Source organism: Notolabrus celidotus, chromosome 16 (assembly GCF_009762535.1).
Source record: "Notolabrus celidotus isolate fNotCel1 chromosome 16, fNotCel1.pri, whole genome shotgun sequence".
In the NCBI taxonomy this organism is placed as follows: domain Eukaryota; kingdom Metazoa; phylum Chordata; class Actinopteri; order Labriformes; family Labridae; genus Notolabrus; species Notolabrus celidotus.
The window spans coordinates 6,250,756-6,275,276 of NC_048287.1; the positions used below are offsets into that span (position 1 = coordinate 6,250,756).

General features: G+C 38.1%; 1 protein-coding gene across 1 annotated transcript; it reads right to left on the minus strand.

The window, feature by feature from the left end:
• Positions 1-1,942: 1,942 nt before the first annotated feature.
• LOC117827748 (protein lin-28 homolog A-like) lies at positions 1,943-22,959 on the minus strand. The gene is made up of 4 exons (XM_034704485.1): positions 22,720-22,959; positions 21,099-21,268; positions 14,224-14,402; positions 1,943-6,223 (listed from the first exon to the last, which is right to left on the minus strand). The coding sequence occupies exons 1-4, from the start codon at positions 22,727-22,729 to the stop codon at positions 6,004-6,006; spliced, it is 579 nt and encodes a 192-aa protein (XP_034560376.1). The 5' UTR covers positions 22,730-22,959; the 3' UTR covers positions 1,943-6,003.
• Between the last annotated feature and the right edge of the window lie 1,562 nt (positions 22,960-24,521).

Here is a 24,521-nt window from a genome sequence, read left to right on the forward strand (position 1 = left end):
ATATCCATACAAATGTACGGAAGGTAATTAGGACCACTGAAAAAAAAATTAAGGCCCAATATATTTTTGAATTATTATTAGATTAAAGTCAGAATTCTGACTTTAATCTCAAAATCCTGACATAAATCTCGGAATTCTGACTATAATCTAGCTATTCTGACTTAAATCTCGGAAATCTGACTTTTTCCTCAGAATTCTGACTTTAATGTCAGAATTCCGACTTCTCAGAATTCTGATTTTAATCTCAGAAATCTGACTATAATCTCAGAAATCTGACTTTTTTTTCTCAGAAATCTGACTTTAATTCAGAATTCTAACTTTAATATCAGAATTCTGTAATAAAGTGCATTAAGGTGCTACTTTATGGTTAAGTGTCCAAAGTTTAAAAGCCATTCACCTTTTTAATTCTACTATATTCAGTTAGCTATATCAATATCATCTTAAAAATATAAAATATAGGATATGATGGCAAGTAAAAAGAAAAAAGGTATAACATACTTTTTTCTGTACAGATTCCCACCAATTTCTGAAAAAGATGCCACATGACCATGAAAATGAAGGCATTTTAACTGTGGCAACCAGTCTCTACAAATTTCCAAGTATTGCTTTATTTTAAGCCTCCATGCATCACAGCCTCGTATCTCTCCCCTGTAATATCATCCCTGCAAAATCTCTGTTTTGTAGTGTAGGTGAATGGCATGACATGTAAAACGCTTTGATTGGTTGGAAGACTAGGGATGTGCCATACAAGTGCAGTTAAATAACTGACTCAACCTGTATAAGGTTACCCTCAAAGTATGCAAACAGCCAAACATCAATGCATAAAACTGCACTGCCTAAAGTAAGATAACAATAATAACTTGTCATCCACTAGAGTGAAATATTTCATAGTCATCTGCGTACAGTGAGAACACAAGGACAGGTAAATGAAGCACAAACTGTTTGATGTTAGGTATTTTATTTCCCGTTGTATTACAGCACAAATCATCTCAATTGCAGGCTGAGCAAAGTAAGAACATAATCCATAATTAAAGACTTAATCCCTGACTTAAAAAAGGAGGCAGTATGTTCAGCACAACTCTGAGTAATGAGTAAACATTATCGTCTACATCAGGGGTGTCAAACTCATTTCAGTTCAGGGGCCACATACAGCCCAATTTGATCTCAAGTGGGCCGGACATAAATAACAAAAATTCCAAATTGTTCTGTTTGTTTTAATGCAAGAAGGTATCAGTAACATTAAAATGTTCACATTTAATGAACTATCTTTTTACTAAAACAGCTCTTGTATTTTTTGCCATATTGAGTCTCAAAGTGGGGCCAAATATGATATTCTTTAAGCCCTGAAACCTGCTGCGAACACACCAAACACACAGGTTTCCCATTCAGCTGACACACAGAGTGTTATATTTACAGCAAAAGAACAGAGATTATCATAATGAAGTAGGTAAAGTTGAATATTGTTGCATGAACGGTTTGCTTGCTGGACAGTGTTGTATGCAGGGGTCCAAAAAGTCTATGAATTTCCGCTGGATTATATATATATATTTTCCTCACTTTGAGAAAAAAAATCCTGGAGCGTGTTCATGAGCCTTCTGTCAGCTGTTTGATTGTATGCGACCCCCAGAGAACAAATTTGAAATAGTAGTTACTTTTATTGAAAAATTACAGTTAATGTCTTCTCTGTAATTTTTTCACTTTGCAAAGTTGTCCTGTGGGCCAGATTGGAACCTCTGGCGGGCCGGATTTGGCCCGCGGGCCTTATGTTTGACACCCCTGGTCTACATGAACAGTCCCTGTCCTCACAGTTGTGGTGAATTTGACCCAGCAACAGAAGTGTCGTATGTGTCTGCTCTGGTGAGTAAAGATATGGTCATCTTATCTATGTATTTATGAGTTCCTATGTGTGTCTCTATTCCTAAAACAAGGCTAAGACACCATCAAAAAGTATCTCTTTGGTTTTAAGTACATGATCTCTCCTTCAGTTGGCAGCAACAATAGGCATACAGATGGCACAAAAATAGCAGGATAAGTTCATGAGGTAGCACAATCACATTACAATAGAGATGCAAAAAAGTAATAAATACTGGAATGGATAACTTAATTAAAAATAACATTTACAATACATACAAAACAGTTTTTTTGGCCCTGCTGTTCTCAAGCTGTCCAAAATCACACCTGAGGTAGACTTGTATAGATTTCTGACAAGACGAGTTCTGTCTCAGTCACACACAAAAAGAAATACAAACTACACGAGAGAAGACAAACCACTAGGACTGAGCTGAATTAAAGTATTATACATGGTAGATTAGACCCCATTGAACTGTAGCATGGTGAGCAGTATGGGGAACTCAAGCACATAATGGAGGCGTAATGACCGTTAATGATGATCAATTCCACCGCTATTAAACATCCTTTGGGCTGTGCAATTATTTTGCTCAGGCTCCAGTCACCTTTAACACAAAACAGCTGATCTATTATTCTAAAACTATCATGCAGACACGTCATAAACATTATATTATAAGTACATGTGGGAAACACACTGGATATGTACAATCAAAATGAGATCATGGTGAGGTATGTCAATTGATACCTGCTGTGTCATCTTTGAACGGGCACTCTGGTTTTGGTTGATTTTAAATGTATTCAGTGATTTTTAACATTTTTTTAACAGTTCTTTCTGCAACCAAACAAGCAGAGGAAACGCACCGAATCACTGAAATGTTCAACTATTTGAGAAATATCCCAACCGAGTAGCCCAACTGTTTCTCCTTTTACTCCCATGGCTCTGAGAACAGATAGCCTTGTTTGTTTGTTTTTTAACAGACCTACCTTCTGAAATCTAACAGTATTACTAACTAATCAGTTTGTGACACAACAGAAATAGGAAAACACTGACTGATGGTCTTGGATTTCTAAAATAACTTTGTCCCTTTGCACTGTGGTTAGGGTCGTTACAGTACCAGAACTTTAAACTTCAATAGGATACTCGTGAAAATCCAACGTTTTATTTCATTACCACACAACAGACCGTGCAGGTTCAGAAAAAGTCATAGAAGATTTTTCCATACTAATAAATAACGTCTTATTATCCGTAACCTCTTAGTTTTCATTAGCAGTGCTCGCACACTTCACTTAAACGTCACTCTGCCACTGATGCTCTCTCTTTTGGTCGCAGCAGTGGGTGGGTTGTATATCTGGCTTTTTCATAAGTTTTGGTGCTTTTTGATCCGATCTTATGTAAAAACAATGCAGATTGTGTCGTTATAAAGCACCTGGTATTGAAAAGCACTTGTTGAACATTTTGACAACCTTAGTTTTTGGCAACCTTACAAAAAGAATCCAATTCCTCCATAACACGCTATCCTCAAATCTCTGTTGTGTTCATTCATATGGTTTTAAAACACAGCTTTGCATTTTTTTCTAATTTGGACAGAACAAGCAGAACCACTTAGCCCTTCAGCAATGCTGAGGGTTTACACCTATGAGAAGAGTATCCTTGAATACAAACAGACCCTAAAGTTTAAACAGTGTAGCCTAGTTTGCTAGCTAACAAACTAACTACAGTTAACTCAGCTCAGATCTTGACATCATTCGTGTGACATCAGCCGGTGGCTACATAATTAGGCTACATCATATCAATAACACCTTTTGAGATAATTCAGCGATCACTCATCTCTTGAAATGGTAAACACCTAAGACCTGAAAACAGAGAGAATGTATCATAGACTGTTCCTGAATACAATATCCAATGCTCGATAACAGGGAGTCCCATGGCTTCGTTAGCATGCTAACTGGCTGTCCGAGTAAGCTAGTTTACTGGCAAGAGCTATTTTGATCCACTGGGTCACAGGCAAGGTGGCTACATGTTTATGATATGGCAATTTAAACCATTTAAAACATTTCAGGCTCTAGAATATTTCCCAAAATGCTAAAAATCTTTAATGTGTTAACTGAAGAGTGCATGCAAAGACTTTTCATGAAATATTACTCACAGGCAAGGAAGCTAAACAAAGCTGTAGCCAAGTTAGCACACTAACTAACTAATAAAGCCATTTGGGTGTTATGAAATAGGCAAGTTGAATACATTTAAGCTACTTAAAAGTAACACATCTTTCATTTCAGTTTAGAAAAAGGTTTCTGCTCTCTCACATTACACTTAAATATCAAAGATCACGGCGGCCAAGTCCCAATTCAGGGGCTGCATTCTTCAAAGGGTGCATTTAAACATTCTCTTTTTAAGCAGCCAAATAGTAAATAGTTAAACATTAGTATTTGATTTCAACTCAATGGAATAGTGAATGATACAAGTGCTGAAAGAAAAAAAAAGACACTTTGAATGTTGATGTTGGTTAAGTTACGTGACGTTATGTTATGTTAGCCAATTGGTGCAAGCGTAAGGATGGAACAGCTGGTGATGTAAACAGGTAATCTTTGGTAGACCAGACCGTCTCATTTCAGTTTGGCCTGAGTAACCTACGCAAGCTACGTAGGCTATGTCCTTTATAGGCTGGGTCCTTAGTAAGATGCTACCCCTGAACTGGAACACAGTAAATGTCTGTTTGAGGACTTATTAACAAGTCAATCACAATAGCCATCAACAAACACTACCAAGAAATACAATGGTCGTCATGCTAAAGACCCACAATGCAAAAGGACTTCAGATTCAGATGGTCCTTGGCACTTGTATCTCTGTTGTTGCAGAAAATGACAAAGACAGTGCGTGGCTCATTCTGCAGTTGACACCCTGGTTGTTCAGGAGTCCTCGGAGCAGTAATAAGTTAAACATCTAGACACATCCTGAAAGAATCTAAGACAAAAGTTCTCCCTGAGTTCAAAATGAAATCTCTACATCAACTCCACACAGGCTGAGGTTACTGAGGAAGTAATTACATACACAAAACACTGACAGACTTTGTACTTGTCATTGGCAGAGACAATACAGCAGATGTGTGGGTACCTAGGTATTCGAACGATACAAAGGTATTTCAGAATCACGGCACAGGATCAAAAGAAAAATGTTGGAGCTGTCAAAAGTTCAGTTTGCCCTTCAGGGAGAACAACTCTGAATAAATAGTTCATATAAAAAGATAATATCTATATACATTCAACCCCTCACTCCTGCTTCACCTTCAGTTTACAATAACTGAGTGAATATTGTTTATGTGAAAACATCCCTGATATGTGTGAACATTCCCTTTGGATTTATGTTTGCAGACAAAGTCTGCTATACAATCAACGCTGGTCTTGCATATAAATTCAAATAATGAAATGGCAACTTGGTTATTAAGACAAAACTTCACCACGAATGGAAACAAGTGTTGTTCCCATGGTACATGTGTGGTGAAATCTTCTTGTTTTAAGTGTAATGTGGCGTTTGAAGCAGCTTTCATTGAGCTCATTGAAAAGTGAAAGTTATGGCACTTATCTTGTTGACACACTTTAAACTCTAATACCTGAGAAGTGTTTCCAATAAAGAGAAATACCCAGGATATGTCTTCGTCTTCTTCTTACATTCAAATGTTGGATTGTTTACCTCATATTTCAAATTTGGTAACATGATATAAAACAACATGTTTGATAACAGATTAATGAGAGTATAGGACCACTTTGTGAGAAAAGGTGATAATATTTGAGATATTTTGAATGACTTATCATTCAGAGTAAAGTATTAATTATCTTAATGGTGATTTTTATAAATGTATTTGAATTTAGTATAAAGTTTAGAGGCACAGAACCAGTTAGATCGGTCCCAAGAAGGACCTGATAACTGTGGCTACTCTTTGGCTGGATATTCAGTATGTCTGATTGTTTCGTTTCAAATCGAGGACACTTGATCAGAGACAGAAAATCAAAACAAATAAAGAGATAAAAGCTTATGATATGGAAACCAGCACTCATCACAAAAGCACCACAGCGATGTCTCAATTTGGATCAATAAATAAAACCTGAGGTAGCTCTTCCTGTGAGCAGTGTTCCAGTAAATCCTCACACTCTGAGTTTTTAAGGAGGGGGAGGCTGGCTTTGCTCCTCTTCCTCATCCCCCTGTGAGGTAGTCGTTCCCTGAGCGCTTCGAGACAAATGCAGCTGCTGCTGCTGCTGTGCTTTGACTGGACAGTTGGCCACCATGTGGGAAATACTCTGACAGCAATGGCACTTTTTGGGCTGAGGGGGCAGCTGACACTCTTTGGCGTGATGGCCGGGTTCTCCACAGTTGTAGCATCTAAAATGAACAGAAGAGAGAAGAAGAATTCAGAGGAGCTATTACTTTTTCTAGGGAGCAATCACATTACATGAATCTTTCAGAACCAACATAGGGTGAAATAATTAAATTCATCACACATACAAATAAAGCTTGGGCTTTGCCTCACCTGTGTTTCAACTAGTTAGTATCACTTTTACAAACCTCAATCAAACTTCTGTTTCAGTGACTCTTGAAACATGTCCTTGAACATTTGATCTTCTGATGCTTCCAAAAAAATATGGACAATTAATTCAGAAGACAGAATTGGCGTGCTCACTCAAACCTACTCAAAAAATGACTCGGTGCTTGACCCAAAAAGGACAAAAAGTTACAAAATGTCAGCACTCGCAATACAGTTCAAAACTTTTATTGTCAGAAGTTGACAGCAGCTTAAAGAAACGAATGTGTTTCAGCCCTAGTCTGTCATCAGCATCTCACCAACTAGATGGGTGTGTCCCATTTATAAGTAATTATCGCCAGGTGGCAAACCACAAAAAGGCCATGTTACATAGCAACACAAAATGATACAAAGTAGCCACTTGAGTCAACAGGAAGTAAAACACACTGTGTGATATATCAGCAGCATGAAAACTCACAAGTCAAAAATATAAATGAAACAGTCAGTCATAATACATAGCCCCTGTGGTCACTGTAGACTACACAAAGAAAAATAGTGAAAGAAATGGTCAACTAAAAAGCAGTCGATTATAAAACCAACCGGAACCATAAAACCAAAAACATGACCAAGATATATCAAAATCGGACCAAACCTCAATTAATTCAGCCCAATAAGGTAACCTCTTACATTTAAATGCAAATAGTAGTATTTCATTAGGTGACTTCCTGAAAATGAGTGTGACCAGATGTAGACTAAATTTTGAATTACATCTTTGGTGATTGTTTGTCTGTCTAAATAGGCGTCTCAATGTTCCTTAAAAATGTTCCTATTTTGGTCTAAGCAGTGAAAAAGAGTGACACAAGTGATGCATTATTTACTTTTTGTCCATGAATTTTTGAAAACGTTTTGTATTAGACAAAATGTTCATCTAAGGATGATATAAATAAGGCATTAAATATTATAACAATTGAAACAGGAATTCAGATAAATTGTGAAAAAAATAAATGCCATAAATGTAAAATATTAACGTCAGGAACAGAAGTTGTTCTTTCTGATTAAATACATCATAAAGCCCAGAATAAATATACTTAATTTCATTCCAGAGAATGAATTTAAATCATTACTTATAGAAGAAGCTTGTGATTATATGAATCTGAATAAAACCGAAGTACGTCCCCATTTGTCTTCAGATGTCATGATTCAATTCTACCACCAGAGGGCAGCACACTCCAGCTTTCCTGTCATGTCTGTCATCATGAATCCACATGATCTTTAGTTTCTGAGCTGGGCAGCTGTTAGGGGATTTATCCAAATTGATCTCTGTCCCTGGAGGGATTTCTTTGGAATATCTGGACAGCTAAACCTCCTAAGACTCTTTTTGTTGTTTGTTCTAATCACGGTGAAATGGTAGACCTTGGCTTTGCAGAGCCTCCAAGTCCACCTGCATTCAAAAAGCTGTTATTTTTACATGCTGGAAACAGACATTCCTCTCTGACATTTTAACACCTGGATGGAACATTAGGATTTCATGCCGATATGTAACTAAACAAGTTAACTTCAGAGCACATACATGTAACTTCCCTTAAATACATGAATCCAGCAGTACTTTTGCTTTCAACTTGAAAAGCACTTCTGAATCTCCACAAAGAACCGCTCCAGCTCAACGAGCTGCTACCTCTAAAAACAAAGTGCTGCTTCTTGCAGTCAGATGTGGATTTATCAGTAAATCTATGGTGAGAAAGCTAATGATCAGCAGCTAAGTGAAATCCTGTTGGTGAATTCATTAGAGCAGGATAAATAAGGCCAGCGTGTGCAGTGTGACACAAAGAGACACAGGCCACTTAAACAGGCAGTTAAAAACCATTGATTTTCTCAATACAGACAATCTGCCTTTCTACAGAGCTGAGGTTTTCCCCTTTACTCTCCTTCTGCAAACAAGTAAATAAACAGTAGGGAGAAGCAATAAAGGTAACAGTGCTGTCAAGTCATCTAAAAGTCTTAAAGTATTATATACTGTCTTGTAACCAGAGATGAGGTCACCAGGGTCTGGATCTTGGTACTTTTTTCAAAACAGTTTTTGTTTGTATCAATGTACAAAGCATTGGAAGTCTTTTACTTTGAAATGACTCATCAAGTAATGTTACAAAGTCATGACCAGGTTATTTCCTTCATATACAACTCTAGTGCTGCAGAAAACACGCTGCCCAAACCGCCCCAGAGGAAGAAAAGTGAAAAGTTTTCCACAGAGTGCATTTGTGTTTTTATGCTTCAGACAAGGACGTCCCAATAAATGTGTTAGAAATAAAAATGAACATGTAATACTCATTCGGTTATTTTCCACTGTTGCAGAGTGAAATGAGGTTAATGACAGCCGTGACCTTAAACTTAAACATCTAAGTTCCAAAATAATGAAGTGTACACAGTTTCAGTTTGAGAAAGACGCAATACATTTTAAGAGTAAGTAAATACTTTTAGTTTAAATGTTAAGATTACTCAGCCAGCAGCCGAGCCTCAATTTAAGGTTTTATGATTTTTATTGGTGGTCAGTTTAGGTGATTCCTCAGTGCTGGTACATTTTTATGTTCCATGTCCATTGTTGCTGTTTTTTTGCGCACTGAGCACTCACAACCTCAATTTCAGAGCGCTTCTTCTGCTTCCCTCAGTAGTAACCGTTTGGTGAGTTTTGAAATGCTCTGTATGCTTCATACTTGCTTTCATTCAATGACATTTCATCAAGAAACTGTAAAAACTATTGATAGAAATTGTGTCTTGGCATTAGCAGCAGCTCAAAACCTGGAAATTGTACCTCCAAAAAATAGTGTGATAACTTTTCTCCTCTGTATTATTGTTGACAAAGATGATAACAGAAGTCCTGCCCCTTCTTGATTCTGTCTGGTCGGTGATCAAGAAGTAACACTGACAAAAATCAGCTATCGCTGAGGGCGTTTTTGCGCTGAGGACGCTGAGCACTGAAAACGCTGAATCACATTGGGTTTGAATAGAAAATAGAAGCTGCCAGCCCAAAAAACAGCATTAGTGGACACGGCACCTTAATCTGCCTCAACCTCTTTTAATTACAATGAGTGAAACACATCCCGTCTAAGCCACGACCGCAGACTGTTTAAAACATGAGCGTGGTCTCTGTGACGTCACCCATTGGTCTTTGAAGCCTTTATACAATCACCTTATTGGAAACGCTGACTCACCCTAACTTTTGGTCGACCTAAGAAGAAGCACAGCAGCAGAGTTGAGGCAGGCCTTTAGCCACTTCGCTAACAGCTACATTTTGCTTGCCTGTCAGTCATGTCAGCAATGCCGCTAATTATGATTCAAAAGTAACACGTTTTTTTTTTAAATCACCCACAACACTTGCTACTTGGTCTAAAGGTCTTGTGATAGGTATTTGGTAAAACTATGATGGCCTTGAATTACTTCTGCGACAGAACCAGAGGAAGTTGGCATTCCTTGATTAAAGAAAAAAAGACAACAAACCAATCACAAGTCTGTGTTAATTCTGCTGCCAAGCTGTGATTGGCCAGAGGAAGCCAGCAGGTACTAATCACATCAGAGTATGATATCAACATAACTGAAATAAAATAACAGGATATAGCCATTAGACCTCTGTTAACAACAGTAGCAAGTGCAGGTAGAGAGGGTTTAGATCCAGAGTTTTTACTGTACTATTAATATATTTTGCTTAGCTATCACTGCAGAAGCATCTTAACATCAAATCTGGTAGCAAGGAAAATACCTCAATAAGGTATATTGAGGAGTGGCTAGCTGAAGATGCTAAACTTCAGCAAATGCTAACTGAACAATACCCAGGCCCTGCAAGGTCCATCAACCTTTCCAACCTGTCACAGGCAACAGAAAGGCACAGTTAACCAAAGAAAGGACACATGGATTTATGCCTGGTTAAGATATGTAAGTATGGAAATTATTTGTGCACGTGTTTTTTGGTTTATAAGTCATGTATTTAATAGTGAACATGTAGCCTGATGAAGGAGAGAGCATCAGTGTCATGAGAGTCTGTAATTAATCTGGAATGTCCAAGCTCTGTGTCTTTAGGATACTATCGTGTCTTAAGCCTGATTTATACTTCTGCATTGACTCTATGCAGCAGTGGTCAACGCGGATGTGAGCACTAAATACTTGTGCGTCAATGTCACACAGCAATACTCGAAAGGTTGAGGGCAGTGTGGTCTCTCTGATAGTCAGGTCGTCTGTTATCAGTCCCGCTACGTTTTCTGTTTAGTTTTTCTCAGCGATTCAGAGCGTGTTATGTTAATTAACAGCTGATACATGTTGCTGTGTATCATACAGCAAGAATAGAGAGGAGACGAGGGAGGAGATTAAATGTTCGGCCGATGTGCTGCGATTCCTGAGGTGCTGTAAATGCAGGAAATACAATGCCATCAAGCAGGCCAATTACAGGGCTTGCGATCCGCTTTGATTCTGCACGTAGTTTCATTTTGGAGGAGGTATGCGTGAGCTACATGCGTAGGCCTCTGTGCAGGTACGGGGGACACGCCGACCTATGCTCATAGGCTAAGCCCTCAATTTGATGCAGAAGTATAAACCAGGCTTAACTGGGAGCTATTATTAGTCACCTGCTTACTCTGTTTAAGCAGCTACACACTGTTTCTGTGAAACCCTGTACAAAACCGGAAAATGAGGGGTCTTGAGCCTATCTCAACACGGTCTAAAGCGCATGGTGCAAAGAGAATAAGGGCAGGTCGGATCACATTTTGCTACTCATGGGAGCACAATGTGGGCGCTAAATGATGTTCAAGAGGTTGGATTAAGTCCCTTGATTACTCAAAGGTGTATTTTGGGCGAAACATGACACAAACCCAAGTGTGTGCTCTCATTTTTAAGAGCAGGTGAACCTGCAGGCAGACGTGCTACTATTTACACAGAGAATTTCAGCCTTTCCTCTTAAATACACCAGGCTCAAGCCAGCACATTAAACTCCTCTCCATCCATTGTGCCTCTTAAAACACAGAAAACACAAACAGATCACTGTATGAGTCATGGATTTATTAAAGAAACATCATTCAGTGTAACTGTGAGGCTCATTAATGCTTCATGCACAACAATGGAGGGCAGAGGGGAAGATGATATGTCAGGTTTGATACTATAAACATGCTTGTAGTTGTTTGTTTTGGTCTTTTAATGGAATTTATTGATGGTTTTAAAATATATAAACATGTTTCTTAAAGCCTGTGAGATAAAGATTGATGAATCCAAACTAAGCTCCTGATCACCTCCTTCCTCTTCCTCCTCCTCCTCTTCCTCCCTCCCTGCCCCCCATCAGGTCCGAGTATCGATCAGCGTGGACGGACGGAGCTCCTTTGTTTCAATGCCACTGTGACCTCTGACCCCTGACCCCCGCTCCCTCACGGCCCCTCCTCCCATCCTCCCTTCTGCCTCATTTGCACACCACATCCCATTGTTGCTATGGCGATGGTGACCTCTGACCTCTTTCGGGCACCTACATCTGTTATCAATTAAATAACTGGGATCCTTCACTCCTCTGAATGCTGCATTTATGTTTCAGGAACATGTGAATGCAATCAAACATTCAGCAGGTACTTAAAGACGGGAAGTTTCTGGATTATTCTCAGCGCTGCTCACCGTGATTAATGAAGTTCAACTCGATAAAACCTTTCAAATGAATGAGCTTGACAGGTCTTAATGGCTCAAAATCTGCAAATAAAACTCAGTTTCTTAGCTGCAATGTTCCTGCTGCCAGGGACAGAAAGCTGACACCTCTGAATGAACTCAAACACAGAAGGTATTTAGATCAGACGGACGTTCAAGACTCAATCAAATTAAAGCCTCAGAGCATCTAAACCAGACAAACACGCTAAAACAAAAAACAGAAAACTTCAGATTAACTACTCACTTCATTAGTTTTTACTTTCAGTGTTTAATTTTGTTATATGATAAAAAATGGCTCACATTAAGGCGTCAGTTTATAAGATGTGATACCCTTACTCAAGGTAGAACAAAGCATGACAATGTTTTTTCATAACTTAAACATGTCTTGTTTATGAAACAGATGGTTGTACAGAAATAAATATCAGAAAAATTACTTTGTTTGCTGTTTTTTGGACCAAAAATTATGAAATGATGTCATCTCCAAAAGGGCTAGGATATGCTTTATCACATTTATCTCTGGAAATCTATATCAGAACATCATCAAATGTGCAGAGGATGTTGGAGGGCAGTCATTATGAAGGTTTCATCAAAACCAACTGCCAGTATTTTGAGTTGACATGCTTTAAAACATATTTCATATAAAAGAGAAACACAAATTAAAATTATGCATTTTATAAATCCAGATAAAAGTCTGACTTTCTTTAAAGTAAGGATACTAGACATTAAAATGTGTCTTAATATTTACTTCAGACTGTTTATTATCATCACAGGAAGGTATTTGAAAATGGTGAAGCTCCATTGCGGCAGGCACAAAGCCAAAAAAGCGAGCGTTGGGGGATGAGGAAACCTTCAGAGATCAAACAATCTATTGATCAGCTCGGCCAGCTGCTGCACAAAGAGACAACGGTCAATCAGCTGGACACTCTCTGTTTGAGGAAGTTCTGCTTCACTCCAACCTGATATTTTATTAATAATATGAGAAACATCTTACATCCGGTCATATGATTTGGCTGTCATTTTATTCCTTTATGTCTTTTCAACAATTGAAGAACGAAAACTCAACTTGTCTACTTCTGGTTGAATATTACTCACTTGAAAGCTCCTGTGAGGACTGATATAAAGAGGGATGCCTCATCATGACCTAACAAAGCAAACAAGACCATCCACTCCAAGACTGACGATTGTTACATTATAGTTTTTCATGCCTGTATCCATTAAAAGAGGCTAGGTGTCGGATAGCACACTGAAGAAAAACACAGTTTTTTCTGCAGTTTCCACGACAAATATTCCCAATTTGACTGTTAAAAGAAAGGAGGATCAGACTTTCATAAGATAGGACTTACGCATGTAAAGGACAAGTTAAGCAAAGAGATAGGAGGTCTCAATTTGTCCACAGGGGGCGCCAAACTTGACAAAATTATAAAGACTTTAAGACTGAAATATGTAGTCTTAATAAATCCTAAATTATTCACATTTTTACTTCCAGGATTATTTGCATTTCACTGTGACTTTACCTTTTATTGGTTGTTAAAGCTTTTGAGATCTACATCAATTCCATCTTTATTTTATGTCAACATATTTGTCTCTTGCTGGGAGTGAAACAAGCAAATTCATAAAAATGTTGCAGAACGAGATTTGGTTTTATTAAAGACAAAAAGCAGAGGGAAAAAGTTATAGTTTCTTTGATGTTATTGATGGAGATGTATTTTCTGCATGTTATAACTTATACAGTAAAGAGAGGCTCAACTGTCACCCCAAAGAGTTACTTAAAGGCACTTTGCAGAGTTTTCCTGTTATGTTGATTCTCGCGCCCCTTTCGGATTAAATCAGTAGTGTTTTTCCAGAATGAAGACTGCATTTCCCATGAGCACCATCACCCTCTGTGGTAAAGATGTGTCTCATTTGTTGAGACAACTTTTATCAGGATGCAGAGTGATGAGGTCCTGTGTTGATCTGTAGCTACATCAGATTATTACCTGTCACGTGGCAATGACTAAACTTTGTAACCTCTGATTAATTACTGTTAGTTAGCTTACGTTAAACACCCTGCACAGTATTTTTAAAAGACATTTATAGAACCTGACATAACTGTATATCAGCGACAAAACATTATCAACTTTCTCATTTTACTCAAAATATCAACCTGTGTATGTCGTATTAGACACTTCATCGGTAGTCATCTTCAGACTGGACCTACCTGTCACTCTTGGAGCGTCGTTTCTGGGCGCTCTTTGGTCTCCTCTCGCTGCCCAGGCACGGAGCTCCGTTTGGCCCGGTGACCTGCACGGACTCGAGCCCTTTGGAGGATTTCTTGAAGGTGAACTCGACGGCCTCGCCCTCTCTCAGGCTGCGGAAACCCTCCATGTGCAGTTTGCTCTGGATGTTGGAGAAAGTAAATCGTTGAGGTTTTTCAAATCCAATGAAAAAATATGCACAAAGGAGACTGCTACTTCTAAGCTAACTGATCTATAACAGTCTATTATCATCAAACTGTTACTTCAACACGTTTCCCAGAAACGTGGCCTAAAGACAAGCATGCACTTCAAGTCTACCTGCATGACCCCATACCTCCAAGCAAACCTCCATCTCCTCCCAAAAGCCTATAATCCACCAGCAGACCCCTGTACAAAAATCCATCTGATCAACCCTCCAGATGCCTTCTTGCACCAGAGGAAGCTGGGATCACTACCAGAGAGAAGCAACAGGAAGAATAAATGAATCCCAAAAGGAGTAAATCACCAAACAATCCACTGCTCTATTGATCCTTTACTAATTGGCTTTCCAATGATGGAGGTAAATAACAGAGGAATGAGCAGACCCAATCTGTATTGGTTTGTCCATACCAAACCTCAACATAATTTCCAGATGTACATGTGGTCCCTGGATGTTTTTTTCCAGCTTCTCTGAATAAATTGTATTTCCTTTGGTCCTTTGGTGATCTTCACCAGTGCCCTGAAATGATGGCCTGAAAGAAAAAGCTACAACTCTCCCCAAAGATGATGAGTCCGACGATGAGTACAACATGAGCCCTCCTACAGACCTACTTGTTCTATGAGGCTAGAAGCCGAGCCCGACACAATCTGGAAGACAGAATTAGCTGCCAGCGAGTAATATTGTTGATAATAATTCAGTTATATCATGAGTGAGTCCTGTTTTTCGGACTGTGAACAGCCATGACATAGTTTTTCTGGTGCTGGATTTCTGAGGAGTGAGCCATCTCACATCTTTACCATCTATGGGATATGTGGACGCAGAACAGTAACCAGGAGCTGACATGCAAACAAAGCAAAATCCGTCCTAAAACTTATCAAGTCAGAGAGCATTTCTCACTCAATGCTTCAAGGAAAACAATTGGAGAAGATTTGTAAGGGCGACTTTGCTTTTCATGTGATCACATTGGTAATCAAGGAGTGAAGAGAAGGCACGCTTCATGTCTTTTTTACGAAGAACAACTGTGACATTCAGCCTAACAGTCCAAAGTTGTGCGTTCTTTCACTGCCGTTTTAAGGCCAGTTAAGAAACCAGCATGACACTACAAACTTAAACATTCAGCTCTATAGATGCATATTTCCCTCAGTCTTGTTTCATAGCAGACCCCCAGGCCATAGTGACAAGACCAGCTTATTTAAGGTAATCTAGTCCAATTAGCTCACCTGCAATCTCATGCTCTCTGACCCATCCTGTGTGAAAGTGAATGACAGTTTTACTGTGATCATATGTGGTCAGCTCCCACCATAGACAAAATCTCAGCCTGCAGGAAACACAGTCACCGACTCTCTTATAATCACTGAATGAGTTAGTCTTAAAGTTCCTCTTGTGCTGATTTTGGCGCCCCCTGTGGACAAAGCAGTGTGCTGTATCTCTCTGCTGATCCTGTTGTGTACTTTTGAAGGCAGTTTGCTTTAAATTGCCTCGTCTGACACTGACAACAATTTCAGGCATTGAAAAAAAATATTGACGCTATATTATATATATATTTTTTACGCAATAAAGATACATCAGTATTAATTCAAGTCTGTTTCATAAGCAGTTAAAAACTCCTTCCTGGGGCTTTGAGCACAGACTGACCCCTGAGTAGCTCCAGCCAATCACCCCAGGTTTAAACACTTAACCTCCAAGAGAAACAAGACATCTACAGCCAAAATCCAAAACTGGAAGCTCAACAAGGTTATCCTGTTGCTAAGTGTTGCGCAGCCTTTGCTATGCTCTCTTCTTGTAAGCAGTCTCTGGATGATACTACACTGTAAAAATGAAAACTTAAAATGTTCCATTTTGTTTCAAACTACATCAAAGTAGTGATCTCAACTACCTGCATTCAGTTTGTTGTGTAAAGTTGGTCTCATTTCATAAGTTAGGTCGGCAAAACTTGAAATTATGGGTTTGAGGCTCGGCTGAATTATCTGAGTATGCTTCAGTCAAAGAACAGGGTCTCCAACTCAAATCTACAGGGGTCTTCCACACTTTCAATTCCCCACATGTGGCACCATCTCTCCTGTCCTGTGTGGATTTGATCGCCCTAAAGTTGAGTATTTGGTTTGAGTATTGTATTGAAACTTTAGCTTTACAGCTGGTCAGTTGATGGTGAGTTGATTACCGGTTAATGTAACTTTAATTTGTTTAGTTAGTTTAATAAGGCGTGGTCATTACCAATAGTTAGCCGCCTTAAACATTAGCTAGCTACCTTACAGGTGGGAAAACCGTGCAGTAACATGCAGTAACATTTAGGGACATTTTCTGAACAAACAATAATAAGTTGGCAAAACTTTCACTTCTTAGTATGTAGAACTGAAAACTTTAAGTTACACTACATATGAGTGATAAGTTATCTCAACAAAAACTCATCAGTTGGCTCAAATGTAAGATTTCTAGTTAACCTCAAAACTCAAAAATTTTGAGTTTTCACAACTTTTCCGTCTTAACATTGAATGATTTAATCAAAAGCAAACTAATTTCCTAATCTTTGCAACTGATATTAAAATTCTGACTAACCGACTTGTCTAAAGGTAAGAAAACATCCAGAAAACAGTCAGAGTGGAATAAATTTAACACGGCTACAACAGGATCACAGAGTCTGCGGGTTAACGATGTCAAGGATTGCAGAGTGTGGCTAAGGTTAGGAGAGCTAGCACCACCAGCCTTCCATGCAGGTTAACGTCCTCATACCTGTGCTTGTTACTCATTGCTCTGGTGGAGTAGTTATATGCCAGTTGAACCAGACACAGCATATATACAACTTTATCTCCATTAAGAAGATCAAAGTACTGCCATCTTGTACCGAGAGGCTATCTGTCCTCTGTGCTGGTTTACATCCAGTGAGTAGAACAGGCTCCAAAAGCTCATTCTCAAACCAAGTGCTAACATCATTTTGAAAAAGTCATCTGGCTAATTTTTGTAGTTTGTGTGACTTTGGCATGCATTTACACAAAAATAACTTCAAAGGTAGTGAGAGACAAAAAAAGTAAAATTGCAGTTTTTCAATGCAGTCGTCCGGCTATTAAATTAGCATTTCTGACATATGTCACTGGTTTCAAAATTGTGCAACTCCTCGAATAAAAGGTCTTATCTAAAAAGTTATTTTCATAAAAATCAAAGCTACTCACTGCCTGTAAACTAAACAGATGAAGACAAACAAGTCCCCTTCTTTATAAAAGGTCAAACTGCTCTTTTTAAATTCAGTCTGGTGGCTTGAAGAGAACATTTCTGACGTTTGTTATTGGTTTCAAATACAAAGTCTGCCTCTGTAGGTAGTTTTTAAATAGTTTGGACAGTTTTAATAAAAATCGAATAAAGTCAGAGTCAGAAAGGTGCACTTTAAGAGGACAAATATTGTTTTGTTTGGTTATATCCATGTCCGTGTCATTGGTTTTGGAAATATTTGTAAAATGTACTTATTTAGTTGTGTATATACGTTGTGTATACATGTTCTAAGATATACTTAATTTTACCTCTTTAATTTTATTTGCTAATAACTTTTTAATAATTGATATTTTATAGGCTCTTGTTTGCTTTATACTCTTTTGCACTGTCTGCTTTGCTGCTGTGACACTTAAATTTCCCTGTTGTGTAACGAATAAAGGAATATCTTATCTTATCTTATCAAGGCTGCTGACTGAAGTTTTCTACTCGTCTTATTATGAAAATTCCCTATCAGTAAATCATTTAGACCCTAACCATGTGTCCCAGCTTAAAATACTGGTATCTCACATATCCAGCACAGTCTCCGCAGTTGAAAGCTTACAATTTGTTGAATTTCGAAATTAAACATTGGACCACTTTTCCAACAATCTTACTCAGCGCAATCTTCCTTCTGCAACCTCTGCACACCAGTGATTCACTGAAGCCTTCAGAAGCATCATCTAAAGCCCCTCTCTCAGATCCCATGATTTACGACCTCACAGCAGCAGGTAACCTGAGAGTTTCTCTGCCAGAAGGCTCCACATGAGAGGTGGGACTGACACTGAGGGCTGGGTGGGCTCCCTGATGCTTTAATGACTTTATAACAGGAAGCAGGAGCAATGGGGTGAGGTATGAGCCTTGTTTCCTCTGCTTTAGCCTCTAACCCCTGTAAGTAGAAAAGTCTGAGCTCTTTAACATCCACCACCCCCCAATGCACCTTTTAGGTCTCACTAAAAATAACTCTCTGAGAAGGAGTGAGTGAGGGTACTGCACTCAGGCACAGATGACTTTAAGATGTGTTCATCATCAGGTCATTTCACACAAACACATCAGAAGTCTTTCACATTCATCAAACAAGCTGCTTTAGAGGTCTTAAGCTTTTTTTAGAAACAGGCACCATTGTTTGTGTTTGTGTTCGCCTCTCTTGGTCAGTAAACTGCAGAAACCTCATGAAGAAGACGAGACAAGCAGAGTATCTTCAAATGAGACCAGGTAGAAGTTGTAGTTTGTAACATGTGGTGTTCATTCTTTTTATATGTCTGTGTATTTGTTGTTCTTATTTTTCCTTTTGTATTTATATGTTCATTTTTTGAACTTTCATTATTTGAACTTTCTTTGTTTTCTCTTCCCTATTTATTCATTTCTATTTTAAATTAGTATATATATTTATTTTTTTTCATTAACAGATTTCTTCACCTGCCTACTTATTTTTGTTTACTTTTATAAGATACTTCCTTAAAGCTGGGGTTGGTAGACAGATATAGATCCACTTTTTGTTATACTGGTTAAAATGATCTTTATGGCAATCAAAACATAATGTGTTCTTTAAAAAGAGGTAAACAAAGCCGCTATCTACAGCCGGAGTAAACCTGGGAAAACACCAACCAATCCCTGCAATCAGGAGCCAAATTATGATCCAATCAAATCCCGTCCTGCCGTTCTGCCCGCCTCCTGCAAAGTGTACATTTCATGTTTGTTTGTGTTTTTAACTTTCACTATGAGAATATTTTGGTGTTTTCTTACTGCTGAGTGAGACATGAGTTGACATAGTGCAAAACAAAAACCATGTGCTGAGGACCGGTTTTGAATCAGTCACCATCATATGGTTGTGAATCAGTGGCGCTCGTGCATGTGAGTGGGGGCGTTGTTCCGAGGGGAGGGGTTAGACAGAGTCCTGAGGAAACGCTACATTCAAATTCATGCTAGTTTTCCGTGACTACCAACTCTAGCTACCACAGGTTTTTCATTTTTATTTTCAGAGAAAAAGACAACAATAAAGATCTCTTTCAGTGTTGTTTGGGGAATTTGGTGAACGTCGCTATTACTAACTTGAGGATATATCCTACATAAGCATTGCCCGCTGTTATGTGTTTTGCAGGTTCGATGGCTTTTCTTTGAATACACTCAGCTGCGTCATTATTTATTTCCATCTTTTTATCTGTTATCTTTTAGTCTACATTCATTGTACTAATATCGGATCACAGACACATGATTGTTTTTGAGAATCAGATTCAGAGTATGTATCTTTATCGGGTTATTGGATCTGAGAGGAGCCAGGAATATTGAGACTTTTAAAAGTCCATTAAAGACCCATCGATTTAACTGGCTTTTATGTTGACTTTTTTATAACTTCTTTTAATTTATAATTTTAATGTAATTTCATATTTATTTTATTATTCTTCTGTTTTAACTATTTTAACTATTTCGTATTGCTATTTTAGTGCTTTTATTCATCTTAGTCTTTCATCTTTATCTTTGTCATTGTCTTAACTCGTCATGTTTTATCTTTTATTTACTTATATCTTAAATATTTCCCTTTGTTGTTTATTTATATACACTGTATTGCAATTGGTTTGCATTAATCTCTACTTCTAAACCCATTTCTTTTTTATGTTTAGTCATGATATATTAGATTGTTCTTTTCAATCACTGTAAAGCACTCTGAAGCCATTTGATTTGTATGAAAGGTGCTCTAGAGATAAAGTTTGACTGATTTATATGTGCATACTGTGTAAGGCTTGTGGCACTTTGTACTCGTTATCCTCTGAGTTTTGACAGTTCACAAGCGCAGAGATTCACTTCACAGTCAGGCATCTGATTGTTTTTCTTCAAAACAAGAAGAAAATGAATACACTACAGTATTGTATCTGCTGTAGAGTGGTTGTTTTGAACATACAATTAAAGGGTGAATCTGCTGTTGTGTGGAAGGGAAAAAAAATCATGGGGATGGAACATCTTAATCAGGTCAGAATCCCAAGGTGAGATAGAGGTTAGAGTCCATTCCCCCCCCCCCCCCCCCCCCACAAATGGGAAGTTCACTCATACAGAAGTGTCTGATATTCAGAGTATCACAGGGCTTCCTCTGGGATAATCTGAGCATTTTTGCATTCATGAGTTGAGGCTAAAAAACATATTTCAACTTTTGTTTTTGCCTTTTATGCTATCCTCTTTTTCTGTTTAATTGTCTTTTTCAATTATTTTTTCAATATCTTTATGCATGTTTTTATGTCTTGTATGAACCACTTTGAGTTGCCTTTTATTGATGAAACATGCTGTAAAAATAAACTTCCCTCACCTTGTAAGACTAATCATGTGCAGGCATTGGTTTATGTCTCAGCAAAACTTAGGTTACATTCCTGAAGGAGGGACTCAGATTAAACTCTAAAAGAGTCTCACCTGGTGCACGAACACGTCGAGCGGCTCCTCCAGCGGAGCTCCGTCCCTGCTGCTCATGGAGAGGAAGCCGAAGCCCATCCTCACGTTGAACCACTTACACACCCCGCTGCCCCGGGCCAGAGCCTCCTCCTCCTCCTCCTCCACCTCCTCTTCACCCCGCACCCAGCCTCCTACACGACACACGGAGACACACAATGATGGTGATGCTCATTTCAGAGTCCGATGATCAGTAGTAGAGTAAAGGTAAAAGCTACGGAGGATATGGTGCGTGCGTCTGACGTATTACGCAATGGACCGAAGAAATGAGAAAGGAACAAAAAGATAAAAATAATTTAATTTAATTTAAAAAATACTAAAATAAAATACAATAAAATGAATAAATAAAGCAACAACCAAAAAATATATAAATAAACAAATATGAAAATAAATGAAAATAAATAAATTAAGGAACAACAAAAGCTGTCAGCTGATATTATTAATATTTATTGATCTTTTTCAAGAGGTAAAGGCTGAGTTTTGGTAAATACATGTGAAGCCAATATTCACAATAATCTTGAGGATTTTCCTGAATGTATAGGCCAATTTTTTAAAGTGTTCAAAATCTCAGAAAATATTAAGAAAAAAAGGCAATGACATGCTACAGTCAAAAGGCAAATGTTAATATATTCAATTTGAACGGTCATTCAGGTTGTTTGAAGAACAGAAATTCTTAACAATTGGAAATCTGGGACAATCTGTTAAATATATATATATATATATATATATGTGTGTGTGTGTGTGTGTGTGTGTGTGTGTGTGTATATATATATATATATATATATATATATATATATATATATATATACATACATATATATATATATATATATTGCTTAAAACTTCCAAAATACATAATTATACAATTTTGCTTAATTGGTAAACTAATTGTTTTACCATCCACAACCAATAAAACATTTCGTAAACTGCTTTTTGTTGATTTTAAACTTGATCAGTTAAAATGACGATTACAAAAAAACACCTTGTCCTCTTATGATTGACAACGGATCGTTTCAGGGATCAATTATGATAATCACGCTGCAATGCCTTTGTTTGGAATACAATATGAATAATTGTATGCGTTTAACTCGTGTAAAAGTGTTCTTATATTGTAAATAATGTGATTTTCTTGGATGAAAGCACAAATAAGTTAATTGCATAATGGGATTTTTTTTTTACTGTCATGTCTGCCTTATCACGTCTGCTTGAAAATGAAATGCATCTCCTCTTTGTCAAAATTAAATCGTTTAAACTGACAACTTCAACAGCTGATCTTTAAAAACTTTCAAACAATAACCCTGAGAGAAAGCAGTATGAACATATGCATTCCTTATCACTCGTTTATTTGTGGTTTACCTGTGTGCAGAGCCCATCCATCTGCAGCTTTCTAGTGTCCCTCACACCTCCATCCTACCTCCACTTCAACAAAACACACCTCCCCCCACACTCCATGTTTCTGGATAAATAACCACTTAACCTTACTCAAGAGGGGAAAGAAAAGACAAAGCGAGGGAAGAACAAGTCATCCCTTCTTTAGAGCAGGATAAGCAATGGTATAAAGCATCTGCAGAAAAGCTCTCTATACCTTCTGCCATGGTGCGAGGTGTCCACAGCCTCGTGCACAAACTGCACAAATATCAGATGAAAAAAGTTGATTGCATGTTGGACATCCGTGAACGAGCTCTCTTTGCTTAACAGCTTAATCCTCCAGGATAGAAACGATGCGTTGTCTCCTCTTCCTGCTCCCTTCTTCACAATATGCTCAAAAAAACCAGGATGACCCTCCAGCCTCAAATAACCCCCACAGCACGCACTCACACACACCTTCCCGACCTTCAATCATGGATAAATCACAAATGACCAATCAGGTTGGGAGCCAAAACAAGTGAGAAAATGACCAATCACAGCTCTGGTTGATATTTGCACCAAGAGCCAAGGAAGATAACTCCGCCCACTGACACTCACAACACACACACACACACACACACACACACACACACACACACACACACACACACACACACACACACACACACACACACATACACACACGCACACACACACACACACACACACACACAATGACAAAGTTACAGGCAAACTGTAACAAGAAGAGAAGTAATGTTTTTGTTCAAAAGATTGTAAAAGATAAAGAGGAATAATGAGAGTATTGTTCATGCCTCATTCTGATATTGTCCAACATCCATCAGTTTACTGGAGGAAAAGAGAGAAACTATAACAACACTAAGGCTCTGAGTCATGATAGCGCCATATGAAATTCATATAAAAACTATCAATAAGAGTAATTCTAACTCTATGTTAACTTCTCTCCAATCACCACTAAGGTCACTAAAGATGAAGATAAAGTGTAATCCTAAAACAATAACAGATAAAGTAACAGTTTTAATATGTTAACCATTTAATGGATGATTGCTCTGTCCCAAAAGATGTTTAGGGGATCAGAGGAATCTCAATAAAAATGTAAACCTTGAGAAAAGAAGAAGGGAACAAAGCTTCAGCAATTTTAAAGACTTTATTAACGAACCAAGGTAAATGAAAAACTCAAACAAGCTTTGTTCAATAACACTAACTGAAGAGAAAAGCTAATTTAAATTCCAAACACCATCAACTCAAATTATATCCAAAAACCAAGAAATAAACCCTGAGGCCTCGAGGGAACCACACTCCTGGAGACGACGGATCATCAACCGCAGAGAGACATCCACAGACTCTGACTGCTTCCTCTCTCCTGCTCCTTATACTCAGTGAGCTCAATCTCATGCTGCTTCGGGAGAACAATATAACCCACCACAACATAACAATAATCTTTACAGTTCATGTCATTTCTGGAACAGTTGACGTCTTTTTCTCTGCTAATGCTGAATTGCTCTGTGTTTTAACTGCTGAAAAACCCTCAAACCGTGCAGATCATCTAAAACTGATTAAAGCATTACATCCTGTTTGATTGTTGTATGTTAAACTTGTTTTATGTGATGACGTGTCTGAGCTTTAGAACCTGCCCTCAGTCCACACTTCTCAGTGTTCACATGATGATATCTTGCTATTTTAATCCATGCATCTCTCTCTTTTAGACCACATATCCAACCGTTATCGAAGAGATTAAAGTTGAAACTAGGTTTTTATTTTTGAATCAAATTCTGACTGGTTACTGCAACTGTCTGTGCTGGACTATGGTGATCCTGGTCGTCTATATGGAGCTGGACTGACTAACCGATTAGTCTAAAGGTAAGAAAACAGTCAGAATATATATAGTATAACTGAAATTCTAAAATATGATTTCAGTTTACTCAATTGTTCTCTTTCTTTTTTTAAGTTTCAAGTTCCCTAACTCAAATTTAGTGGTTACATTTTTAATATTTTTAATTT

Excerpts from the sequence above, each read along its gene's own strand:
- LOC117827748 (XM_034704485.1), bottom strand. Across the intron at positions 14,403-21,098 it reads TCGACGTGTTCGTGCACCAG|AGCAAACTGCACATGGAGGG; the intron begins GTGAGACTCTTT and ends TCCAACATCCAG. Across the intron at positions 6,224-14,223 it reads CGACGCTCCAAGAGTGACAG|ATGCTACAACTGTGGAGAAC; the intron begins GTAGGTCCAGTC and ends TGTTCATTTTAG.